General features: G+C 40.5%; 1 protein-coding gene across 1 annotated transcript in view; it reads right to left on the reverse strand.

Annotated features, from left to right (window-relative positions):
* Nucleotides 1-215: 215 nt before the first annotated feature.
* LOC124158489 (serine/threonine-protein kinase MARK2-like) overlaps nucleotides 216-27,880 on the reverse strand; it is a 65,169-nt gene continuing 37,504 nt past the window's right edge. The window contains exons 2-7 of the mRNA XM_046533613.1: nucleotides 10,844-11,056; nucleotides 8,882-9,020; nucleotides 7,837-7,963; nucleotides 7,315-7,363; nucleotides 3,213-3,392; nucleotides 216-2,153 (exon numbers count right to left, since the gene is read on the reverse strand). Coding sequence (XP_046389569.1) covers nucleotides 644-2,153; nucleotides 3,213-3,392; nucleotides 7,315-7,363; nucleotides 7,837-7,963; nucleotides 8,882-9,020; nucleotides 10,844-11,056 — 2,218 coding nt within the window. The 3' untranslated portion in view covers nucleotides 216-643. The remainder of the gene's footprint in view (nucleotides 2,154-3,212; nucleotides 3,393-7,314; nucleotides 7,364-7,836; nucleotides 7,964-8,881; nucleotides 9,021-10,843; nucleotides 11,057-27,880) is intronic.

Below are 27,880 nucleotides of genomic sequence, written 5' to 3' on the forward strand. Positions count from 1 at the left end.
ATTCACTCAAATTTTCAAGCAAGTCTGTACTTACTGCAAGTGTGTAGTGGTAAACTTTTTTCAAATGCCATTATCTGTATGGCATTTATTGAATACTTTTGTACCATAATTTAAGTACAATTGATTTTCACATTTAAATCAAAAGGGCTCCATTGAAAGAATTGGTCTTCTTATGGTTGAAAATATTGAATTTCAGAAGATGGATTATTCTGCCATTTGGTAGTCTTCTTGCATTTCTGGCTTTATTGAAATTCATATATATCATGCACTTCACCTATTATGAAATAAGTACAATGATTGCACTTTATTTTGCTCTGAGAAACAGTGGTGGTGTTATCACATCCATTTCCATTAATCTCTTTACAACTTTAATAATTTAGTTATTACAATGAGTTAGGTTTACCTGAGTGTTGAATAACCAAAGATTACCAGTGTACCATTAAGTTCCTACTTATTAGTGAAGAATTGAATTCAAAATGTGCCTCCAAAGTAACTGGTGAGTTTCTCTCAATAAACCCCTGCTATGATTTTCACCGTGTCGATGGCATACTGGACAGAAAGTCATTGATTAGGGAACAGCGTGGGTGACAGTTTCACACATGGTCTCTAGTGTTCAACAGGCACACATTTGCACTCTCGGCATTCATAGGAAGGGCTTCACTAACGGTTTGCACTTCCTATGAGATCTCTCCGCTGCTTGCTCTGTCTGGGGTTTGCAGGCACGTCCCTTGTGCTCCAGACCGCGTTCCACGTTGCCAAACCTTGACATGGCCCTGTTGTATGACCCGTCGCATACCTTCATCCCCCATGTGTGGTGGAACAGGGGGCCTTGCGTGCTGCTCCTCCTCTCGGTGGCGTGGCTCCCTGGGCTCACCTCTGGCACCTCCTTCTCAGTGGAAAGGGATTTGGCCTGTTTTGTGATGCCCTCTTCCCAAGAAGCCATGCTCGATGCATCGCTCGGGGTCTCGTAACCACTTGTTTCACTAGACAAGGACCCAGACCTGAGGTATTGCACTGTCGTCGATTGGTTCCCCTCCTCCTCCTCGCCCACCCTCTCTTTCACTTCGCTGTCTTCAGCTGTCGACCTCCCCTCGTCCTCTGCTCTCCTCCCCTCTTCTGGCTGCTCTTCCTTTTCCAGTGTGTCCTCTGGCATGGTGGGAAGAGAGATTGGAGGTGGTCGGCCCACTCCTATCTTTCGACTCGACTCCATTCGCTTGTTGAATACTGATATTAATTGTGCCACTGTGTAACGTGGCTCCTCCTCTGTGTCCGCTTCTGATTCATCCTCGCCACATGTCATTGTTTCCTCCAATAATTCATTTGCTGTTGATGCAGTACCACTTGTACAATTCGCATTGTCCTTGCTGTTTTCCCTCTCATCTTCACTCCCCTCTCTCTGACCCGCCTCTGACCTTTGTTCTGCTCCCTTCGTTTGTGTCTCATCACCCCCTGACGCCCTCTCCCGATCACTCTCACCATCTGAATCACATATTTTGGCTGTGACATCATCGGGAGTTGTTCTTGCTGACCCGTCTTCCTCCCGTAGAGTTCCCTCCGAGTCGCTGCTGTCCTCCGTCGCATCTTCCCGGACGGAATCGTCAGCTGTGCTGCTCACTGGTGAAGTGTTACCGTTCGACAAGGACGTGCTATTGGTGGCTGTGGATGTGGCTTTGCTCAGCATGAACTGGTTCTCTGGCTCCAAGCCTTGGCTCACGTTGGTGTCGATCATGGAGCCGTAAAATCCGGCGAGGGGCCTTGCTCCAATCTTCTGCAAGCAGTCCCTGAGGGCAAGCGCTTCATGCGATCTCGACAGGAGGGTGGATAGTTCATCGCGGGAGCGCCTCCGAGCGGCAGTGGTGGGCGAGTCGTAGAGAGTGTCCCGAGATCTTGCGACTAAGGACAAGTGGCTCCCACATAACCTATCCCGAGATCGGGAAAGTGCCTTCCTGAAATTACTGCTGGCCACCCTTTCGTACAATGCCTCCCGAGACTTTGAAAGGTGTCTTCGTAGGAGTGTCAGATCTCTGCAACTGACTGCCGGAGATGGTGCTGCGGAAACAGAGAGGTAGCGTCGTCCTGATGGTCCACTTGTGTGATTTGATTGCTGAGAAATCCAGGGATGTTTGAGGCATTCAGATGCAGTTGGTCTTGAGCTGCATTGAGAAAATGAGGTGGTTATAGCAAGGTTTTGAATGTATGGGAGATAGTGGGTTACATGTACAATTTTTGAGGAATGAACAGTTATTTAAGGTATGCATGTGTGAGCATTATTATTGTGTATGTTCTTCTGGAGTCAGGAAAATCTTTGCCAAGCATTATGCTAATATTAAAGTTTATATTCTAATTCATGAAAGTTAATTTGGTTGTTTCATTGATGGCATGGTATTCAATATCATATGGAGAAATTGATAAGTTTATTCAGTTGAAATCATTGAGTATACATTAAGATCTAATGAATCGGAAACTTGTTAATAGATAACTTTTAAATGGTGTATCAAAATTTTTGTTCGTGATAAATATGATTTGACATTGTGTATCTATTTCAGTTGCCTTCAGTAAGGTATGAGTTCATGCATTTTATGATTTTGCTAGGTAGGGTAATGAGTGGATTTGAAAGAAAAACGCTTGAACAGAGAACACAACTTAGTCCCCAGCTACATGGAATGTTGCAGTGTGGTCATTTCAAATGTTGAAACACCTGCCCATAAAAATTACAACCTCCCTGATATCTTAGATTCTGATTTTATTATCAATTTCAGGCTTTTATGGAATTAAAGTGAGGGACATCATCACATGACCAAAATGTTCTTAATTGGTTTCTACTGAATAAAAATAATATGGCAGCTTAGAGATACCTCGAGTATGATGTAGAAGTTGTCTTCATCATACGTCTGCTCCGTTGCATTTCATGTCATTTGCATTTATGAAAATTAGCTAAAAAGAAAATATCTTTTGTACTTAATTTTTAATAGCCTTTCAATCTCAGGGCAGTGAACTCAAGGTACTGTAGTATTTATTCTTGTTGATTTATTTGATAGCTTTGGTTTAACAACTTCTGTGAGTAACCTTAGTCCTTTTCCTGTTGTAGTAAGTTTGGGTGTGATTGTGCATGTATTGTATAAAATCTGTTTTTTTTTTTATCATAGCAGTAGCATGATAGTAGTGCTGATAGCTGTAGATTGTAGTGGATATTCAAACATGTATTTATTTACCTTGGATCCCGCACGAGGAGACGAGTGATAAAATCTTTGGCCTGCTGTGATACGTCCTCAAACAGCTCCTCTGGGAAATCTAGCTGAGCTTTGGCAATGTTGCAGAATGTTTCTTGGTCAGTGTCTCCTCCAAATGGAGAGAATCCAGTGAGGAGCACGTACGTGGTAACCCCGAGAGACCTGCAAAGGAAGATGGGCATCAGGGCAATTGTGGAATGCCCACAGAATGTGTACCTGCTTTTGGAATCCCCGAATTACGTGAATCTCCTGTGACCTTTTAAAAATGTTTCAAGAGATTTCATTTTCATTTGGAAGTAATCAGTTCACTTACTATCAAGTTTAATTTATCAGAATGACTTTCCCTGTTTTTACTGTGAAAACTAGGTTATTGTTTTGCAGCAATTTGAAAGTCCTCAAATTGAAAAAATCTTATGGCTCTCTGCGGTATCATGAAAAGATCCTTGTTTTGGGGGGATAGAGGGGTTTCAGTTCACACTTCATACATGCCTCGAACTTGGGCGACACATTTCACAATTTATTTTATTGTGTATGTATGCACTGTGGCACCGACTCCATCCCCGTTTTCCCTTCATCCATTTGAGGGGCTCGAGCCCCCTCAAAAATTTGTTATGGGTGTGAGGAAAAATGTGTCAGGATTGTCGATTTTCCCTTGAGTGTCCTGATATTGAGATTCGAGTTATCAGGGTTCCAATGTTGATCATATGACTGTTCTAAAATGCTTAAAAAACTTAAAAGTCACTACTTATAACATTTCCCGAGGCAAGATCCCCGGTTTGGACCCCCCCAATATTTTTTGTAAGTTGGCATCCCTGTGTATGCATTATAAAAACTGCTGTCAAATCTTAAAAATGACTAAACCACAAATCAGTTGGCTTTAGTGAGGAGGTATATACATACCATGAAAAATTAAATATAGCTTGATACATATCCTGATTCCCATTCATAGAAATCCATTCAGTTACTATATCAGCAAAAATAAATACTGCCACTTAGATGATGACGATATCTCCATGATAGTGTTGGAGACAGGGACCTGGAGCAGCAGTGGAGCGGAGCGAATTTTCATTGTTGCTCCGGGGTGCTCCACTCCGCTCCGGTCGGAGCGGAGCGGAGTAGGTCGGAGCAATGTCGGAGCGGAGCACTCGGGTGGAGGGCATGTCGGAGCTCCTCGGAGCGGAGCGAATTGCTATGATGCTGCTCCGCTCCGGTATTAATTTTGTGTTAACTTTGTTCCATAAATTCTATTGCCACCTGGAAGTGCGTATTTTCCAAATGGAATTAACCATAATTAATTATTAATAGAAATACCCACAGTAAAACTTGATTAATTTAAATATAATGAAGGGTTACCCGCACGTGATGGCACAGCGATATTTAATAGCAATTCCCTTCTTGACATTTTTATTTAGAATACATCATTTTATAAAGAAATATCGGATTCTTAGCATAATGATACCCTTGTAAAAGTTGACTAATATTCATCAATATGTCCATAGCCAAATCAACCATTATAACGAAAATTTAATTGGAAATCAAAATTAAGTGATGCACTACTTTCCGCTATGTTTCAAATTTGAAGCATATGTCTAAGAATACGTCGGTAAAACCTTTCAACATGTTATATAATGTCTTCACAGCAATTACGCCAACTGCGATTTTTATCTTTCACGTGTATAATGTAGATTTTTTCCTGGCCGCAACAATAATTCACAATGATTATTATTTATGCGGGTTTTAATGGCATTGGATAAACATAATAAACTAATAAAATAATTTAATTTTGTGAACATGATTTTTATAGTTGAATATTACATGTTTTACATACATTCTTGGCTATCAATAAAATTCAGAGATGATAGATGGAATATTTGACAATACTGCCATATACCTGGCCTTAACTAACTGGCCTTGTAGGGTATATATGGATATTTTATCTTGTTTTTTGTTGATGTTTTTCACACTTATGAGCAAGGAAAAGAGCGTATTCCGAAGTTATGCGCTCGTGAATCCAAACTTAATTTTACTGTGATCCTCTCTGTTGAGTAAAAAATCAACAACTGATGGTTACCAAGGCCGTTTCATACCATAATTTTTACGATATTTTCATGAATAAAAGTCGTCTGCAATTATGAAATTATGCTATTATTTTTCTATAGTGATAAATATCAATTTTCCATCATTTTACAATCTAAAGATTATGATTAAAATTAATTAAAGATTTATTACAAAGGTATTGAAAATTTGTGTTTCCCTTGTATATTGCCTTTTTATTACAACTGAATTGTGAATCATCTGTATACAAGAAGTTTAAATACAACTTTTATACAATTGTATCACAAAATTCGGTACAATTTGTAAATGTACAAAAGATATACCATTTGTAAATAAATGCTTGCATTGTTTGGGAAAGAAAAACTACATTTCAAAATAGGTGTTATCGCGGAATTCAGTTTAACAGACAGACATTGCTCAGAAGAACCTTTAATTACAAAGCATGTTATTTGGAAAACAATTATGGGCTTTGGTTAAAATATATATTAATTTTAAATCCAAGTACATATATATTGTAAAATTTCATTAGAAATGCTCTTTCCACCCAACGAAGGGCCACATCCTTAATATTTTAAACGTACTACGTTATGGCATCGTAAAAAAAACGATATCCCAGAATTTTGAAAATATTAACCTACAGCATTTTTATTTTTTAATATCGCCCAACAAAGAATTTTATAATGCGATAATAAAATTAATAAATTATTAAAATGGCGACACAAAGCCTGTCAAATTATAAAACAACATAAGTAGATATAGCAATTATCGACTATCGTATTGTATTAATCCTTAATATTATCACTATCATTATTTATTATTCAAAAGTATCTAACGCAGGGTATTTAAATAGAACACATATTGGACTGCCCAATTTGAAAAGTATTTTTTACATAATGAAAAGTAAAGAAAACTTTGTAATTCCGCATAAATATTTAATTTACGACCTAGGTTTCGACGTGGCACGTCATCGTCTGGTACAAATGCACAGAAGACAGAGAATAAACAGCCGCACACAAAATTTTCTTTTTTTAATCTTTACTTTTCATCGTGTCAAGAAGGTTCCATTTAGTCACGCCTGAAACAAATACTTTTTTTTACATAATACTATTTGTAAATTGAAATGTACTGGTATTAAATAATACCGCAAATCACGTAGAATGTGTATTAATAACTCAACATAAAAATAGCCGCAGGGAATATCCGATGCGTTCCACGGCTGCAGAAGCGTGCATACGTCGATTTCCCGCCAAGAAGCGAAGCATTGACGTTTGTGTTCTGCTCCGCTATGCTCCGGCTCCATTGTCGGAGCGGAGCAGTTCCATTCCTGCTGGAGTGGAGTTCTCGCAAGAAATGCTCCGCTCCGGAGTGGAGCACCTAGGTCCCATTGTCGTCGCTCCGCTCCGGAGCGGAGCAGTAGGAATTGAACTGCTCCGCTCCGACAATGGAGCCGGAGTATAGCGGAGCGGAGGAGCGCTCCAGGTCCCTGGTTGGAGATAGAGCTATCCTAAGTAATCCACTTTAAAGCAGATGACCTGATTATGGTTGTGTAACTGGTTGCAAAGTTGAGGTTAACATTCTGGTTTGGCCCGATGACTTTTTCATCAATGGCAGATTGAGTCTTTATGTGCCAAAATGTCTTTGCACCTTATGGAACAACTCAACTAAGTTATTTTGAGTCAATAACTTAAAGAAAAAGTTATGTTGATGCTTATAAATATTACTGTTTTCTTTAGTGGATACGGTAAGACGAATTAAAATTAACAATAAAGAAGGATTTGGTTCTTTCCCGGCGAATGCTGTTGATGAAATCTTCTCGGGAAATCAGCCGGGTGATTTCCCGAGAAGATTTCATCAAAATTAACAATAGTTTTATGTTAAATTACTGATAGCCTATAATTTTAAGAGATATTATAAATTCAATTTTTGAACAATATGTCTTGCATGAATTGATTTTTCTTTTATTTTAATTATGATCAGTAATAAATTCTAAGTTGTACATAAGAACATATTTATGTCAAGTATTCCTTACCACATATCTGCAGCAGTAGACAAAGGTTCATAGTGAAGTATTTCTGGGGCTGAAAAGAGAATAATAGTAATGTGATTTTTGTGAGCTTTATCCTTGAAATGGTTATGTAATTTTGTTTTTAAGTGAGGCATGTCAATGAAATAGTTATACATACTTATGATCATTTCGTATTTGTAGGTTAATTCATGAAAATTCTATTTATATAAAATTTTATGATCAGTATACCAGTATACATTAAACTGAAGTTAAGGCAGCTGCTATAAAACTCTTTTGTAGGAAGGGTGGAAGGCTAGGTTGGCCCAAAATCAATTTTTCAACAGTTACCAATGCCTGTGAATTTCTTGGTTTAGTTTCATTAGCACAATATTGGTCCCTGCTGAATTGCGTTTGACAATGTCCATTTGAGGAGGAGGTTCATGCATTCAATTCCTTACAGTTCAGTGATTTGAATCCCCCCATATGGCATTGGCCTTGACTGTGGACATAGATTTTCACGTTTAAACACTTGCATAGTTTACTCACCTACATAGTCGGGGGTGCCTAGAATTTCCTTGATGCTCTCTCCGGGAAGAATCGCTCTCGAGATTTCAAAGTCACACAGTTTGATGTCACAGTCTGGAAATGCTCCCATCATCACCAAGTTTTGTGGCTGTTTTGAAAAAAAATTTGAGAGAAATGAAATATGTTTGTGTACAAGTATGACTTTGCTAGTTTAAAGTACTCGTTCCTTTTTTCTAACTTCTTTGAATGTTTGAAATGATTTTTGTTTGTACTTTTGAGGCTGATACCAGTTCTTTGAAAGTTTCTCTGTTTTCTTTGGCCAATATCTTTTTTTTTGCTTGCTTCGCTATGGGTATGTACTGAGTGGAATAATATAAAGTTGAAATCAACTAACTAAATGATTAAAACTCAGGCACCATGGAAAATTGATTTTCATAGAGTTTGAACAAAAGATCAGAGGCTGATTCAAAGAGGGGCTAGAGTGGGCTATAGCCCTCCATGGGGTATCCGATTTACCCTTCATAAAATGGTAATTTTGTTCAGACCCCCACTACTGCTGGGACTTTGAATAAAATTCATCAAATATTTTCCAGGAATAATGTTTAAGCAATCCGATCAGATAATTTTTAAGGCAGTTTGATAGTCATGAATTTAATCACACACATATTATATGATTGGTTAAGACTTTTGCATTCCATGATGTTCAGAGATCTTTTGGTACACCAGTGTCACATTTTAAAATTTCTATCAACACTTTCATATCCCTTGCTGGAGACTTCCTCAGGGTAATTGTATTTGCATGTCAAAGTTTTGATCATGGAAGGGGTGGAGCTGAGGGGGGAATTGAGGGTAGGAGTGGAGCCAAGTTGATGACATGAAACTTTGAATAGATCCAAATGCATAAACAGTTACCACGAGGGAGTCTCCTTCAGTGGAGATGAAATGATTGGTAGATATTTTGAACTCTGATGTGGGTCACCTGAAAGAAGATTGCAGAACACACATGATTGACTAGCGCTAACATTCAAGCAATTCAAATCCTAGTCATTACTGTACGAGCTCAAACCTTTATATCAAGGTGCGCAATGTTGTTCTTGTGGATGTACTCCAGGCCCTCCAGCACAATCCTCACAAAGTCCACGACGTCACTCTCAAAAGGAACCATATTGTCATCAATTATGCTCTGTAGGTCACCTCCAGGGGCACTGAAAATGTAAAAAAAAGTTAAAATATATCCAGATGAACAAAATAAACTGAATTGATGTAAATGGAATGTAAATGTTGCAGAAAAGAAAGAGTGCTCCTTTTCAGTGGTGTACAAAGGGAGAGTTTTCAGGAATCTGGATTACTTGACCCCGTACCTGAAAACTCTGCCCCATCCCTCTCCTATTGAAATACCAAGGGAGGCCTGAACAAGGATGCTCCCCTCCCAGCTGCTGTTAAGAGTGGGGGGGGGGGGGGGGTTGCAGAAATTGAGCCTTGAAACTTATTAATGTTTGGCAATTTTGGATGGCCGGTAAAATACCAGCCGATATTTTACCGGCAAAGCACTGCTTGCATACATGCCAGATTTTTACCTGGCAAACGATCACTTGCTAGGTTGGGCTGGTGCCAGTGATCCATAGTGACAATGGCCAGCAGCTAACTGGCATTTTACCTGTGACGGTGCATGGTCGGTCAGTGTGCAAACTCCCAAGCCCTCCTATTGTTCACTATTGGAATATGTACGGCCGATATTTTACTGGCTGTCACAATTCGGTGTGTGTGCAAGGGGCATTAGCAGACAGCCTCCATCCACTTAGCCACAATTGCCAAACACCCTTGCTATGTCACTGCTTCTGATAAAGATTTGTTTAAAAAATAATATTATTATATCCAATTTGAATGTTCTTTGTATTCATGAATAAATGAAAATTATTTATTTAATTGCTTATTTTTTATGGAACCTGATAAACAGCCTATTTTGTCCTTTTGCACATTATAAAAAAATCACTGTCAGAGTCTTTGCCAGAATAATAAAGAAGAGACCCATTTTTTTGGCCTAATACACAGTTTTTTCTCTACTTCTATGATTTATGCAGAGGAAGGTCATTTTGTGAATGTTATCTAAATTACTTATGGCTCATAATCTACTGAACGATTGTTCTTCCATTATGTCTCCTTAATGTTGGCCATAATTGAGAAGGTTCATTGATATTTTATCTATTCAGCTGAAGGTTGTTTGAGTCATTCAAAAAGATTACATATGTTCTCGCTCACTCCAGGCAATTTTTTTGTCGCCACTTCAAATAATTACTACCCAAAAAAATTGATATGACCTTCATGGATATTTCCAGATGCAGTATTGATTATCTTAATTACTATTCTTCATATGTATATTCTTTTTTGATTTTTATCCCGATGATGCTGCTAAAAACTTTTATTGTTGAAAATGAAGTGGTCACCCTCTGAACTTCATCTACATATGCCTATGAGTATTTTTATTTGCAGGCTCAATAGAGGTTCCATTCATGAAGTTGCAAACAAAATTTTTACCTAACTTGATTTATTTGAAATTAGAGTCCACTGATGAATTGATGTTTGAATTGAAATAGAAAAAACAAACTGAAAATGGATGTGGCATTTATGCAAACAATTCTATCTGAGATCAAAAATATTTGTGTATTCAATATGATATTCAATTTGAATGAGCATTCTGGTTGATGTGAAACGTATACGTAATGAGGTGATGGTTATTGTGGCAGTTCTTCATTTATGGATTCCTTGTGGGAATATTAGAGAATTATATAAACTACTCGAAACTGGTTGATAGAAATTAACTGATTTGTTTTATTTAAAAGATATCCCATCTTGATCCCAAATTGTCTTTTTTCCCATTAATTCTCTTTAGGTATGATATAAATTTTGTTTCATCTATCTGTTTGGAAATCCTCCATTAGCTTTGATGCCATTTTTGTCTGGTTTGGAATAGAATTCCGTTAGTATGTTAAGAGAGTAAATTTTTCCTCCTACTGTTTTTGATACTTACTATTCAAGCACTAGTATTATTTCCTGGGGGGTTTCAAAAATGTCACATAAGTGGACCACATGTGGGCACTGCGCCACAATTGATAACAGTGCCACCTCGTGATATATTTCAGCGGTGCAGTCTGTTCCACATCTGTTCCGGAGTGAAAACTTGGCTGCATATTCCTTCCCTGAAGCTTTGGAACGGCATTTTTTTATGTTGGTGAACATTCCCCTGCAAATAATGAAGAATAGTGTCATTTACAATTGCATGGTGTGTGTAAGTTGATTTTTCATTAATTTTGGGAATAATACTTATACTAACACTTGCCACAGTAGTCCATAGCAGTCATATATAACTTAGATAACTTTGTGCGCCTGCCCAAATATGGAGGCAAGGGAGCATTGATTCGTGATTGGGACCAACTTAAGTCTCAATTGTGCGTGTGCAAGTATGTTTAAAGGAAATTACATATGTCACTAGCCAAGGAAAACAGGACGAGGGTAGTATGCAGTGCTGTAGTTGGGCCGGTATGGCGTACCCCCTAAAATCAAACTCGTTATAAGCGCACCGGTTACAATACCTTTGTGGCCGGATGTATAATATGTACATGTCCAGCTGTTGGAATTTTTGGTGAGTACCGCATACATTTTTTTTCCAGCTACAGCACTGGTAGTATGTGTAATGTTAGCGGACATATATTATATAAATATGTACTCTGAGGGTGATTTGAAAAATTATCCATCTAAATCTACCGTCACTGGTAGAATACCTCGCATAAAAATGATATTTTGAGTCGCCACTATAGTGCAAGGGAGATTACAGGTTGCATACATGCAGGGGAAGATTAACAGTCGGTGGGGCGGCCGCGCACGCATGTTTCCTGGAATATTAGAAAAGATGGTACCGACGTTATTTTTTTAATTTTAGAGAAAAAAGTCTTTCGCATTATCGCTGTGAGATATTGCACATCACGCAGGCGGCACAGGAAATCTACAGTGGGCTTTATTCCGCCTCCTCCACCACGAAGACTTCCTCATGAGCGGAACATTTCCATAGGCATGTGGTGTTAGGAAACTAGCCGTTTATGAAATAAGAAAAGTAAATGTGATTTGGAGTGATTTTCATAGTGAATCTAGCCATGGCTGTACCCAGTGAGGGGCAGGAGGGGGCAGCTGCCCCCCCCCACCCCCCAGAAGCAAATATTGCAAATGTCTTTCAGGAGAATAATATTTTTCAAGCAAATAATTTTAAAAACTAATAAAGAGCTGTTACAGTTTCCTTTAAATGTTGATTTCTTTCACCTTTTCCACGCTTAAATCTTAACTACAACTTGAAAAACCATGGCTTGCCCCCCCTAGTTTTGATCCTGGGTACTCCCTTGAATCTAGCCTATCCTTTATCGAAGTCCTTCATTTTTCTGGGGAAACACGAATTCTTAAAGAAACCTATCCCTTTGGTAAAATATCTCTATCATTTTATCGTTTTCTTCCGACTGAGAAATAAAATGAGGTTCTAATATGACGTTCTCCATGACATTCGGAATGATGTTATTAATTGTTCAAGTAATATAAGCCCAACAAAGTAGCTCCCTATTCACTTGGGCATTGGCATAGCCAGGAATTCCGTTCTGGGGAGGGGGTCCAAAACCAGGGGGGGGGGGGAAATTTTTGAAAAATAGGGTACTAAGTAATGGATTTTTAACTAATGTTAACAATTTTCATAATCGAAAAAACTTCATTTAAGAAATATTTTGTAAATTCATGATTTTTCAATATTTTGTTTTCTTTTATGAAGGAAAATAATTGTTTTAACATTTCGGGGGGATTCAGGGGGGTTCCAAGGGGTTCGGACCCCCTGGACTCCCCCGGGGAACGCCACTGCACTTGCGGCTGACAATCTAATTCGTGTGAAAGCTGTGTGGCATTCGCTCGTAGCAGGTTTTGACGAATCGCGTAGCTTTCCTGGCACAGTGTGGAGTTTCGAGGGGGCGACCGACAGCTGAGGTTATTTGTGAGTGAGTGAAGGGTTGGAAATGGAGGATGGATAGAACCCTGGCGTCGGTATTAGCTATATCTAGCTCTTTAAGAAAAGCGTCCAGTTGAACATCGACTCCCACCCGACGGACAAGGGCCGCACTTGAAGAGCACTACTCGAAGCACTCAAGTAAGAGTCTTTGAAAAATCTCTGCCATCAACGGCACCGGGATTTGAATCTGGACCCACTGGGTGGCAAGCCATCGCCAGCCATCAACCTGATTTCCGAGCATCTTACCTCTACAACATGTTAAGGTCGCTGATTCGGAAATCCCGTCTCAACTGCTGTTTTTTTATCGCGCAAATATGAGTCCTTTAAATGATTTCGGAGCGTCGGAATGTGGGCAGCGAGCGGAGAGTCTTTCTTCCTCTAGGAGGGACGCGCAATAATTCGTGCCGCGTTTGACAGCCCCACCTGTGGAGGCCAAGAAGAAGGACGCGGGGCCGTCCGCGTGTCTCCTCAAAGAAAAAGAATCTGCGGAACTAATATGGAATTATTTGAGTGCTTGTTTTTTTCCTCCTCCTTCCAACATTCGGTTCTCTCGTGAGCGGACACATGTGCGCCCTTCTATGTATTGACATTGTCGCTCGGGAACAAAACGCACCGCGCTTCTCTTCGTGCAAGGTTTGCGTCTGGACTCCCTCTCCCTCTTCGGAAAAGACGGGCTCCGCTGCGCAGTTTTTCATGCGTCGCCTCCAGGGGATTCGTACGTTTTCCGATAAATTAGGCTCTGCGTTGTGTCTTTCAAATGTGCCCAAAGCGTGACGTGCTATTCCTCGGTCGAATGGGGCATCCACTCCGGGCTGCTCTCATGGGGTTTTGCTCGCCTTCCCATCCCAAAATTCAACGGCATAGTGTGACGCACCTAGTGACAGGAAGCGAGGGCGTACCCAGGATCAGTGGCGCAGCGAGGGTTTGCGGGATAAACCCCCACCAGAGCTCTGAGAAATTTTTAAATTTAATCCATTTTACTTAATGGATTAGTATTACTTATAGGACAGTGTTAGGATTAATCAAATATCCCTCAGAAAGCCGTAAAACTCGCCATTTTGAACCATTATTCTTAAAAAAAATTCTGGAGGAGATCCCCAGCAACTCCCATGCACCCTGGCGGGTATGCAATACCACCCACACCCCAAAGTATTAGTTGCGCCTAAAACCCCTCCTAGCCTTATCTTTTGGGTGCGCCCCTGCTCAGGGTCATAACTGGGGGGGCAAGCCATGGGATTTATGAGATGCCCCCGCACCTACCGCTTACCCTGGTGGGTATACCACACCCCATTCACCCCAGTATTAGTTGCGCCTGACACCCCCCAACCTTAATTCCTAGCTGCACCCCTGAAGGTGTCTCTTATTTTTCCGTGTTTGGAACCGTCTTCTACTTCTCAAACTATACGCGACGGAAAATAGACGACCTCAACCCTTTCGAAGATTAGTTGATGACGTCACGCTCTCTTGACGAGTGGTTCACCACGTCACCGCAAATCAAAATCCTCCAAAGGTGGCGAGGTGGCTCAGGGAAAGGAACTGACCACCCAACCATGAATGTGAGAAGTTCACACGCCAGTGACCCAGTCCGGGGTGAGCTCTACCCTCACCTAACGAAACCAACCTTCGGGTTGAACCACTGAGTGAATTTAATTCTCTCACACCGATGGCGATGGACGAGTCACCCATGGAAAAGTTGGTGAGGCTTAAAGAGTAAATCCGGTGGAAATCCCGACTTCACCAGCATTTGCCGTTCATTTCAGTCATGATTTGCTGGTCGCATATTTTATTTCTACCGTCCAACGTATAGAACTTCTCGTTTTGCTGGCTACTCCCGCTGTGACATATAAGCGTCTCTGGATCGATTCCTCACGGATTACGATGTTATGGTTGCCTTTACTTGAGGATGTCGTCGTTCTCTGATTTAATGTGAGCGACCAAGTTTCGGAGATAAGCAAACGGGAATATGAAATGAATGAATCCGCTCCTCATCTTTTCCTCTTCACGATATTTATTCAATGCCCATTTTGGAAAAATACTGTTATCTCTGCCATAAATTTTACTTGATGTTGGTGTAGCTAGGTGCTTCGTTAATGGCCAGCTCGCTGAATAGTCTTTTTCTCTCCGTTGAAAATGGTGTACTTTTTTTAAACATCTTTTTGTAATGCAAATTCTACCTGTGAGCCCTCTCGGAAGATCGTTCATGCGCGATTTATCGTGGTGGGCGAGTGTTTAAGTGCCTACGGAATGGCGATCCACATCGTCCACGGCAAATCCTGAACCGTAGGTTCTGATGGGCGTGAGCGCGCGCTCTTGACTTCAAACCACCCTTGTCGTAGCTTGACTCTTTTAAAGCGAAATTGTGGCTCCCAGAAACGTCGGATTCGATCCGCTTCATGGATATCGCCGCGACTGGAAGTACCTAGCTGGGAAATAAAGCATTTTTGAGTGCCAGGGAACAAGGCTTGAAAATTTGCCTGTGGACATTACATTTGCAGCGCCTCAGTTCCTCTGAAACGGGCGCGTAGTCAGAAATTGAGTGGGTAGGGGGAACCAGGGTGGTGAGCGAGTTGCCATTAATGGTAATGTGCTGTCAAATCGCTCGCGCAGTTAATCCATAGATTACATTAAATTATTAAATGTGGTAGTATAATTTTTGTAAAGCATCACGAGCTAGGTATGCGAGTCTCAAGAAAAAAGTAGGTGGGTAAAAGCTTAAGCAGGTAAAGCATGTTACAACTGCTAGAGCTGCTAGATTGGGGGAAAACGGACACAACAGCAGGGACATCAGGGAGAGAATAGCGTTTTTATGAACAGGAAGGACCTTATGAGAGGATTGTGATGTTGAATTTTAAAGAAAGGGCTAGTTAATAGTGTAGCGCTTTACGATTCGGGAACATGGACACTTAGGAAGGAGGACGAGAGAAGACTGGAGGCGTACGAGATGTGGGTGTGGAGAATAATGAAGAAGGTGAAGTGGACGGAGAGGAGGAGGAACGAGGAGCTGGTGGGTGAGGGGAGGCAGCTTTTTGATGAGATACGGATGAGACTGAAGGCATAGATGGAGCGAGTACTTAGCGGGGAGGGGATGTTGAAAACACACGTGAGTGTAGAATGTTGGGTAAACGAGGGATGGGAAGGAAGAGAACAGGCTTTTTGGATAGAATGAAAGGGATTGGGCCTATTCGTGAAGAGGGAAGTACATGTAGGGAGGGAATACTGCCAAAATACTTCTTAAATACTCCATGCAAACCTATCTTATTCGGTAGAATATTTAAATAAATAATGTTGAAAATTAAAGTCATCGTCTGTTACTATTGAATTAGTCAAAGATATTATGGCTTGGTATCCATTACAATTTGATCATGAGATCCGCCTAATATTTTCGAGAAATTTTAAACTCTTGAAGTGTGGCGGCATTCGTTACCACTATATATAATTTTGAAAAAATCTTTGTGCACATTCTCTTAATAAATATACTCGTATTAGAATTTATACACATTCTTAATGTATCCCCGGCTAGAAAATTCTGAATATCTAAAAAATGAGAGTATTTTCAAATTGTAGCGACTTGGCATTCGACATAGGTATATGTTATTTTTGCATTGCTGCTAAAACAAGTTTGTGTGTTATCTTGGTCAGAGGGAAGATCGTGGCTTAGTCGTCTCCTGTATCGACATAAAGGAAAAAAATCGTAAGGGGGAAGCTGATGCCCCCTAATACTTCTCCCCTCGCCAACTAGCCAGTCGGGGAACCAAGGCGACCAAAGGTGCGTGATGAAATTCCATCAGGAGCGCCGCAGTTCCGTAAATTTCCCGTAACCGTAAAAAAATCCCTGTTACTGGGATCATCCTGAAACCCCGTATTCGTCTGATTTTCCTCGTAGGCCCGTCGTTCAGATCTTTGGGGCTTGAAAGATATTTTACGTGGCGGCTCTTATCTTACTTGTGTTCACACTGCTGCCTATTTTTTTTGTATCTATTCATACGAGGCTTTACCATGGTAAACAAGCGGACGCCATTACACGAATAATACAACTAAATAAAAGAACTTGTGTGTATCTGCGCCCGTCGATGTAGATTGACGAAGCAATTCGCAGTAGTCCTGAGAGGAATTTAATTAGATGATATTCTGGGAAAAAGTAAGTGATATTGTCATAAATATTCAGTTAATTGCGTTTGAAGTATGTATCTATTCACCCTGTTTTACACATGATTATTCATTAGAGAACTTTTCGCAGCTCGCGACCATGACACGTTCCAAGGACCCTGGTAGGAGTCATTTCCATCGACGATTCTTCGGAGAGCAAAGGAATTCATTCCTGTCATTCCTTAGCGGCGTGTTTGCCAGTGATGATTGCTCAGTCAACGCTGGCCCCATCGAGCGAATTGAAAGTAAACAGGCTTTCCCATAATAGTCAAACGATTGTCTGTTTTGTGGAACGGTTTAGCAGATGTGTTTACGCTTCGCAATATTTCACAAAGACCTCGCGGTGCTTCAGGAAGAGGCGAAAGGCATTGAAATGAAAAATGGATGGGGTGACTGACGGGTAAAAACAACTGCAAACCCTCCACGTTTTTCTTATTTCCAATTCAAAAGACTCCCTTGAATTTTCCTTCCATCAGCCATTTCTCACTTTATGGAATCAGGATAACTGTTCAGCTGGAGGCGAATCACGTGTTTCCGTCTCATCTTAAACAACAAGTGAGTGTTATTTACCGTTGGGTCTCTTATTTCGCAGTAGGGATTGATGTATTTGCTTTTCCGGTACTGTTTACGTTCGTCCGTCTGCGATGCGAAGGACATAAATCATTTCAGGTTATCCACGAATCCAAATAAGTGTGTGATTCCGTGAGGCTAAGAATCGAAACTTTGTAAAGGTGTTCACGTGAATGAAGCCGTTCGAGCAAAGGTGGTTCTCGTGACTTTTCGAGAGTGTCCGTGAAGATTTCGAATGATTTTATCAACATATTATGTTATGGCTTCGTAGAAATATCCTCTCTTAAATTAGTTTAGACTGAATTAAATTTAAATACACCAACGGATGACGCTCGCCATGAAAAAATATTTGACTTAGCCGGGATTCGATCCCGGATTTTCCGATTTCCGGTCAGGTGTGTTAGCCAGTTACAGTGTGTTAGACATTTTTCATGGCGAACTTCATCCTTTGGTGTATTTAACTTTGCACCCGTGCGCGTGACTGCGTGCGAAGTCACTTGTTCCTGCAGTCCTTTGAATTAAATTTTATTGACTAGTTTCGTCTGAATAGCATTCGTTACGAGTGCACTTTCGGGGACACCTATAAAATGTCCACACCTTCCTGAAACAGGCTTGTAATGTTGCTACAGATTCAGCGTTAAAGCGCTGGCATCAAAGATTCTCTTTCCAACGAGCTATCACTCAGGCCGTTTGTAAATAATTACTTGATCGGAATCGAACGACTTTGTTTCTTCTTACAAAGGATGGTGGCCAATATCAATGTACTTTCCATGCTCAGAGACTTCAATTATCGAGGCCATCGCTAAATTGGTAAAAAAAAACACCAATCGTCAAAACATCACATATAGTTTTTGTTCGTACCTGATCAACGATCACCTGTTCGCCGGTGATGGTTCTGCAGCGACCGGCCATTAGATTCGCGTAATTGCAAAAAATTAGAAAATATTACTCTAAGTACCTGAAAAGGTACAGTCAAATATTTTATGCTTCGCTAGAATCGAGTTGGACCTATGTTAAATGAAATGCGCTTTTATCCATGCTTACGCCGGATTTATGTTGCTTAAGGGCCATTTTCGCATGGTTAACCCATGGCACCTTATTAATTATTCATTTAATTTGGGAAACTTCGACGCACAATATTTCTCAAATTTAGAAAAAGTTACGTTTCGGAACTGATGGCTTTCGACGTGTGCCTGATTGGATAACGGGGTCCCTACACTGGTCATTTTTTTCTATTCCCACGCATCAGAAAATCATAATAAAAAAAAATAAACTACATTTTGTTTGCATAGTGCTGATATTTTTAGTCATTGCTGGTTTTTCATAGAAATGTCTGTAGTTGTCATGGTTTAGTCTCAGTAGGCGTTTTTTTTTCCAAAATCTGCGTGGTTTATCGAAATCATTTTAAAATTTAGGGCATTGGCGGTAGCAGTTAAAATTATTCGGTTTAGAGAAAATTTTGTATATGAGACCCTGCTTTCAGTCTTTAGTATTCAATAGTTAAGAGAAAGTCAGGGGGTAAGTGCCCCTGAGGTAGTTTTTTCCAAGGGGCTGTATGGCGGACAGTCGCCTCAAGGGAATTAATTTCGTGGGGCGCTTAAGCCTTCCTCCTCTGGCTGCCTGCCGAGAGAGTGCGCAAAATTTAGAGGAAATATTGATAATTTTGTCAGGGTGCAATCAGGGTAAATTGGCATCATAAAATCAGAGGGATTTTAAATTCGGTAATATTGAAACAACCCTGTGAACAGTTGACACAGCACTTAAAACTTTGTCATCTCAACAGATTAAGGTGGTGCAGTAAAATTATTTCGTCTGATGAAGGAGGAAGGAAATAAAAAGGTGAGCCGTTTTTCCTCCATCTTTTTCCGATGGCCTTGTCAAAGAAGCAAGGGACAGGAGACTTCAACTACTGATTCCCACCTCCGAGGCACAGTTTCCACTATTATGGATGGGTGAAATGAACTCTTTACTCGAAGCACTGAAGCAGCGAAAACCTTGAAGCAAAGAAAAATAGTCCAGAAAGTTATGGCGTCTTGAAAGGCATGTAGCCTATCAGGGGGAGCTTCATCTCGCTTCTACGGGTCGATCTAGGTCCTCCTCCATAAAGTACCCTAGTCAGTAACGTTGGGAAGGAAGTTGTAAGAAGTTATGAATTATAAAACCCTTCTCTTCGTTTCGCTTTTTTTCAAAGGTGAATTTTCTCTCTAGTCTCTTCTAGTTATGCATATATATTCTCTCGACCGATGGTATTGGTGACTTCAACGGGTGACGCGGCTCGTAAAATTGGCCCAGATGGCGTGGCACTTGTTCGTGGGGGGTTTGTGAGGGATAGAGAGACCCGCCCAACAGCGGGCCACCACCGGAGAGAGAGACGTCTCTCACAATGATTCCGTTTTGAGGCAAACGGTCGGTTGCCTCCCTTCCCAATCCAGAAACGTGGAAGAGCCCCCCGCGTGACGCACTTGGGAAATTCGAGGTGCGGCCCGCCAAAATCCCCGTTTGCGGCCCGCGTGGGAGGCCCCCCGAGGTCGTTGGCCATCACGTTCGCCGCCAAGTGGGCGGGCGGACTTCTCTCTCTCATTCCTCGGACCCCGCTCGCCCTCCCTCCCTTCCTTCCGCCATCTAACTAGCCGAATCTAATGGGAGCCTCGTAAATGGGAGTTGCGAGGAGATTGGAGGGTACGTCTGGAAATAGAAGAATGAGTCGTTTTTGCTGTGACTAAATGTGTATATGTACCTGGCATCCCTTTCGACATTTCTGGCTTTTTTTTAACCTGGCGTCTGGTGTCCTGCTATTAACCGTTGCACAGCTTTGACAAGGTTTAGGCCGGTAGCCACTGGAGACGCGAAGGCTACATGCTGGGATTAGATTGTTGGGCAATTAAGAACAGTTTTATTTCAGAGAAACGCGGAGAGAATCGTCTTAGAACCTCTTTGTAGGGTTTGGCCCATTTCTAAGTCCGATAGACGGTAAAAAGTAAGAGAGATATTTTGTCGAACCGATAGGTATGGGAATTCGTTATTTCCCCGAAAAATTTAGAACTTAATTAGTGATAGATGGAAATCGGCATCTCCTTTTCTTTTTATCTTCGTCATTTTCTTAGCCTCTAAAAATATCAAATAGAAGTAATTAACAAATGAATGACGCTGCAGAAAAACAGCATTTTAATTGAGAAATTCCGCAAATAAATGTATCATAATTATAAAAATTTATCAATCACTTTTTTAACTACGTTATATCCTTTCTTACCATCACTCTTTGGTAGGATTGACCATTGTAAAGACTTTATTTGGAGTTTTTAAGGTAAAGATTGCCGTAAATTTCAGGCATATCGAATTTTAAATTGGAATAAATGATATTATTCAACCCTCATGTTAGAGTTTCATTTAGAAAATAAAACGAGTCCAAATACGCAACGGAAAAACGTAAATCATTACTTCGCTCGCTGCGTAAGCAGTTAAACACTTAAGGCTAATTGTAAGTGCTCACTTTTGACTTTCTTCCCCTTCTTAACTTTTCTCCTTACCCCATCGATTGATGGTACACTATCTCATCTAATAAATTAATGCCCTATTTATGGCTGAGCGGTTAATCAGCTCTCACATAAGCTTATGGAAAAAGGTTAAGTACGCTGGAAAAGTGTGGCAAGTAGCTGTAAATCAGTCAGAGGTATAGAGTAACCAAGTTACCGGCAACGACTGCTAATTTGACATTTTTAAAAAGTAAGCAAGTAAGATATTTCACAAACTTTTTAACGAATTACCTATATTTCATCAGATGTAATAGGATTTCAAGGTCCTATGAATGACCTCTATAGAAACTTTCCAACTTCGGTTCGTTATTAAAAATCTGCAAAATGTCGCAAAGTAATTATTTTAATTTCATTTGCAATGGAGTTTCACTAATTTTAGCCTGCTACCATCAAGTCACTACTTAGTGAGGTTTTCACGTATCCGTACTTCACAAACTTGAGAATAAATTGAAAATTAAGAATGCAGAGCGAGAAAAACAGTCCTAAGAAAGAGTATGGAATGGAATAGAAAGCTCTATGAAAGTAGGAAAGTGACGATAAGTGAGGTGAGTATGCTTTCGCAGAATTAGTTCGCGTTCTCTTCATACTGCAGTATCTCGCCCGAAGAAAAACTTCCATTTTTACTGTCGATGACTTTCTCCCCCCGAGTCTTTTGACAGTTCTTTTAGAATTTGCGTGGGGATTCCGCGGATGGTGAAAGGCGCTATTCAATGTTATCCCTTCGACAGCTCCTTTTATGTCGATTCATACGGCACCTCGAGGAAACACGAAAATTACACATCGATACGTGAATCTCGCTCTCGTAATACCATTTTCCCGTATTTTTGGCCATACACCCCCAGGCATTTTCGAATTTTTTTAAAGGAGTAATGATAATGATTTTGCTTTGTCCTCGATGCACTTTCACTTGAGACCAAACAAGGGTGCTCTTATTGTTACTTCAAGCAAAAAGGACCGCGTAAGTGAAACGCCGTCGTAAATAATGTTGTAATATACGTTATTAACAAAATAAGTTCTTTTTGTACACATGTATAATGTGGTTGCAGCGCCTGGGTGGAGTTCGGAAAGGCGTTGCCATGGTTGCGTTTATGTTTGATGCAACTGTTTTTTTTTGTTCTTGGTGTAAGTGTACGCTCTTGTGAATAAAAGGTTTTTTTCCTGCGTGTACTAACAAATAAAACGTGAATTTTTGTGTAATAGTACAATACCACGAACGTTTTAATGGTTGAAAAATAATCGTGACCCCATCTATAGTGAGGCCTGGTGTGACATCATACATAGACGGGATGAAGACAGTAGTCTAGAGAGTAAATTGTCATTGCTATGATCGCTAAATGTGATAGCATTCAACTACCAAGATAGGTACATGAGTACATAAAAAGTTAATCAAGCACTCTCACACGCACTTTTGGGAGAATTGGTAATCAGGCAAAAATGTAAATTGATAAGCGGCGATATTCTGCCAGAAAATGTTGTTTCGTCCCTCAAAGTGGCAAATCAAGATCATGGGAGGAAAACATGTTAAGGTTTCAGAATCGATGATATGAAATTGTTATAAAAATTAAATTGCTGATATTTCATAAAATAATATACGAATTATCTTAATTAATTCAATTCCTTTAAAATGGGCCATTGCATATTTTTTCTTTCTTCTTAAGTAATATCCGGAGATATGACGTCTAATGAGGAAACACTTTCAAAAATTTAGTTTTGCAATATTGTAATATCTTGTAAAATGTTGCATTAAAAATACTTAAGTGTTTTAGGTTTCTAATCGAATGAGGGCGATTAGCCAAATTTGGCCGAAAATAGCTTCCTCAAGGGTCAAATTTGGGAACTTTCCAGTCTAATTTGGAAAGAAGAGGAATATAACATTAGCATGCAGCCTCTGAGTCTCAAACGGCCCTCAATCCAATTTGTGCAAAAGCCGTGTGACACTCTTCGAAAACACTTAGCAGTATTTGACGAATTTCGCCTCTTTCCATCGCATTTTTTTAGTTTTCTTATGAAATCTTCTGGAGCCAGATACCATAGACTCCCCACGCATTCACGGTGTAGCCTGACGAAAATGTACCACATTTCTTTCACTTTTTAGTCCTAGGATCTTCTCACATCACGCTTAATGAATCCTGACTTCTTCGAGAGCCTGGCACAAGTATTATTATTATGAAGATTGTTACAAGTGGGCAAATTTCCCCGTGGTAACAGAAAGAAATCTAATAAACATTTTAAAATATGCAAGAATACCCGACTGAGTAGTAAATTTTTCTATGCATCTATGTGTATTTTATGGGCATTTATTCATTCACCATCTACGTAGGTTCTCGTGTTCCCAGATTCAGGGGCATTCGAGTTACTACCTCGGTATTTACTCTCCGATGCAAAACTCCGTCACCCGAGTTTGAAGACCAATATCTCAAAGACCACTCATATTTTAGATAGTGGATTTTAAAAAAAGGTACACCGTTTTAAATCTCCTTTATTTCTGCGCTGACTGAAGGCGTTCAAACTATTTGATGTTACCTACTGTGTCATTATGCACTAAGATACGGAAATTTACAGCATTTTTCATGTAGCTGCGCAGATTCATCGCGTCTACAGTTTTGTAGAAACAAAAGGGATTGAGATATCAAAATTTCAAATCAAAATAGTATAACCAAAGGCTTTTTCAATAGCCATATGTAGTTACATGTTACTACGCTCATTAGTACTTTAAAACTTGACGGAAATGAACAAGGGCGGATCCAAGATATTTTTCTGGGGTGGGGCACAAGGGGTCTGAAAAGAAAACGGTCTTCTCATATTTTGGATTAAAAAATACATGTAACAATTACTTTACGAAACATACTCTTAATTTTAATATAAAAGTTATTAATTACTAAATATTAATAAATTTTATATTAAAATATAAAACATATTAATACCTTTATTAAAAATCGCGGCACGTGCCCCCATACTACCCCTAAATCCGCCTGTGGAAATGTAAAAAGTCGTCATTTTCCGATCCGCTCACGCGACGAATTCGCAGTTTGGACCGTCTCCTTGCCGAAAGAGTTCATGATTGCACATCCGGGTTTGAGGACATGCAGCCGCCACAGAAGAGTCGGAGGTGAAGGACCCTCAAGAGAGAAATGAAGGGAGGACCACACTGAAAAAGAGGATGTTGGTCAGCTGAGAGGCTCAGGTAATTAAGACTGCCTGACCAAAACACCTGTTCGCTGGAGATGCATTTGCGGAAGATGTTAGTCAATCGATATCTTTTGAGTCGGGATGAGTCGATTCCACTTTTTTTCGATTCCGATCACAATTCCGATTCTTTCAAATCGATTCCCGATTCCGATTGCATCAATTCTTATTCACACCGATAGGTGGGATATTGATTTTTCCATTGTATTGCTGTCATTAATATTTAGGAATTAAATGGAATAAGATAACATAGACAGTTTAATGGTCCAAAAGGCATATTTATTAAAGATAGCGAATTAGTATTATAGTAAAATTTCCTAGATTTAATAAAATTACTATGACTTTAACCGTTTCACGGATAAATTATTAACTTTAAATACTACAGTGCGCAATGGCTAAGGAGTATGACGGCCTTTATACCCCAAGCTTATAATTCATTTTCAAAATATTTATCTTCCTGGAATCGATGGAATCGGAATCGATTTTAGGAGATCGATTTTCGATTCCGATTCCGTGCCCGAGAATCGGTGGAATCGAGAATCGACATTTGAAGTCGACTCATCCATACTTTTAAGGTTTATTTTGGGTTACGAGCGCTCTGACCTGCCGAGGGCGGGCCGAAAAGAGCGAGGAATGGTTGCACCGTTGCCCCGTGCAAATACCTGACGGTAGTTCCCGCATGGTTACACGAAAACGTCTTCAGTGGTGGTACGTTTGGCGATAGGGTGGTTTCCTATTATTTTTTTATTGCCTAAATTGAAAGATTATTACTCCTGGAGTACGCATTTCACGCTTTTAGATTTTTTAAATGACTATATCTATTTTTCGCGATAAAATGAAAAGTGAAAAATTTCAAGCGCGCGAAAACGCGACGGCTAAGTATGAATGCTGGGAAAACACCGTGTGACGTCATTCTGGTTCCCGCTGTCGCCGTTTGAGGTGACTTTGGGGCGAGACATTGAGCGCTGATACGATGCAGGCTACTAGCAGGTAGCAGAGTACCCTGCTAGCTGGTAGCGCTTGGCTTAAATAAGGATTATTATTCCCCTGTCAAACGAAGGAAACTTTCCGAACATAGGTATTTTTAATGTGTGATTATTAAGGCACGTTTCCCTGAAGTCTGTGCCTCATGCATGCATTGGTAATCTCAGACGATGTAAAACTCCTATCTACTCGTATAGAAACTAGGTCCCTGTGACGTCACATGGAGTGGCGTCGCATGGGCGCCAATTTGGTCTTTTTCAAATGAGGATAAAATTGACCATTGCCATTCGTCTAAACCGGTATTTCTAAAACCAAATAATTTGTTTATTATGAATACACTAATGGTGGGTAACGAATCGCAATCAATGCCTTTCGTTTTCTTTGATGAAGGAAACTACCCCATTCCTCCTTTGTTTATGGCGGAGAGAGAGGCGGTGCGCGAGTGCGGAGGAGGGATGGCAGAGGGCGTGGGATTCGAGGCGAAAAACGATCCGTGTCTCATCTCCTAAACGCCTTCTCTTCCTCGTCCCACGCACCTTTGCCTATTCCTCCTCTCCCCTTTTGCACTCGGAAAATTAGATAGCGGAGGAGCAAGGAAACTTTCTACGCCGAAAAAAAACCTCCGCAAAATCCTCTATCATGAGTCTATTTGGAAAATTTCGAGCGCGAATATTACCAAAATAGGATCCTCTCCAGTCGGCCAACGGATTATATTATGTCGTCTCTCTTTGAGGCCCGCGTTGGAATGGGTTTGCCGAAGTCGCCGCCCGCGTCGCTGACGGCAAAGCGATTCGTATTTCACGGGGATGTGAGCTATTATTATATATTTATATTCGTAGTTCTATAAAATATCAAATTTATACCTTTTCGATGTTATTAATTCCAAATGGATCTCTATGTACTCTTGGCCGCGCTTCGGGAAAATTTGAAAATCAGATGAAATGCGCCCGAAGGGGCGATAGCAAAAATCGACCTTCTACGGTACATACGGAGACCTTCTCTATGTAGTCCCTTTGTATTTTAGGTTACAAGTTGGAAAAAATCAAAATATACGTCGAGACGGGCCTTTAAACGTGTAACGCGATAAGGTGAAGGAACAAAAGGAATTGGTCGCAACGTTGTTAAAGGTGTAAATATCAGATTCAGTGGCGGATGTGGACCGCAATTCATGGGGATGGGGGAGTGTCCTCTATCTTGTATTCGTTCTGAGAGGACTGTGAGTTGCACTTGCAACTAGCAATCATAGGTTTGGCTCCGAAGCAGAGCTTAACCTCGGCGGCGACGAGAGGCAATAATGGCCATCAGGGCTTATAAGGAATACTGACGTAAAGACTTGCGATTTTCCGCGTTTATACATCAATTTATTACGGCCCTTTTTTATTCTAAACTCCAAAAAAAGTAAAAAAAAACGTCAAATCCAAAACTAAACCAAAGAAGCGTAATTGTATTCATATGTTCTGTATATTCTGCAAGAAAACAAGTACAAAGGAAGTATTTTATGATACGCCTTCTTCTATATTTGAAGCCCAATTACACAGTTTCCTTAAATCATTTTGGGAGAGGATACTTTCAACATCCAGCTAATTTCAGTCTAGTTAATTTAAACCCCTCCCTCCCAAACCAGTGGCGAAGCGAAAGGGGGGGCTTTGGGGGATAAACCCCCCCCCCTCCAGAGCTCAGAGAAATTTTTAAGTTTAATCCATTTTACTTAATTGGATTGATATTACTAATAGAATATTGTAAGGGTTAATAAAATATCCCTCAGAAAGCCATAAAACTAACCATTTCGAACCATTTATCTTTAAAATTCCGCAATTTATTAATCTCGCACCTACCGCTTATCCTGGTGGGTATTCCATACCCCCACACACCCCCGTATTAGTTGCACCTAACTGCCCCCCCCCCGCCAGCATTATTTCCTCGCTGCCACCCCTGCTCCCAACCCTTTCCTCATGGCCCAAGATACCTCAGTTGTCGTTCGCCTCCTGCGAATATCATGCCATACTATAACAAGACGGTAGAGGAAACAGCAGGAGTCATTCGCAAACGCTTCATACAAACTCACCTTAACTGGTAAAGTAACTGAATAATAAAGCGAGTGTTTTCTGCAGGTTCGTAATTTTCCGTTTCTCTTTCGTTCCACAGTACCTTATACACATTGGACGCGTTCTAGTCTTTCTTCGCATGGTGATACTTGACCTTCCGTAAACCATTGAGTGGTGGAGAGTATAAGATTCCCGCCACCGCATTCCCACTCAGATTTATGGAATATTCAATATTCCACGGGCATTTGTGGCGGCCGCAGCGGCGAGCTAATATCCTCGGTGGCCAATCTGAAGGACGGGGCTTCGCTTCTCGCTCACGTGGATTTTTCCTATCCAGGGCAGTGTGTGATAGCTGACCTTTTCATCCGTGTAAAAAAAGCGGCTATTTTCGCCGCAGATGAATAAACTACATGACTTAAACATTTGCATGTGCGTGAAATTAAGGGGATTACGTTGGGGGGATCCCTTCGATCCGCATCGTAGAAGCTTGAGTTATGATTCTTCTCGGAAGCATTTTTAGCCGTTTTCCAAAATGTCCGTAGCGCATTGGAGGAGTAACACAACAA

This window comes from Ischnura elegans, chromosome 5, assembly GCF_921293095.1.
Source record: "Ischnura elegans chromosome 5, ioIscEleg1.1, whole genome shotgun sequence".
Classification (NCBI taxonomy): domain Eukaryota; kingdom Metazoa; phylum Arthropoda; class Insecta; order Odonata; family Coenagrionidae; genus Ischnura; species Ischnura elegans.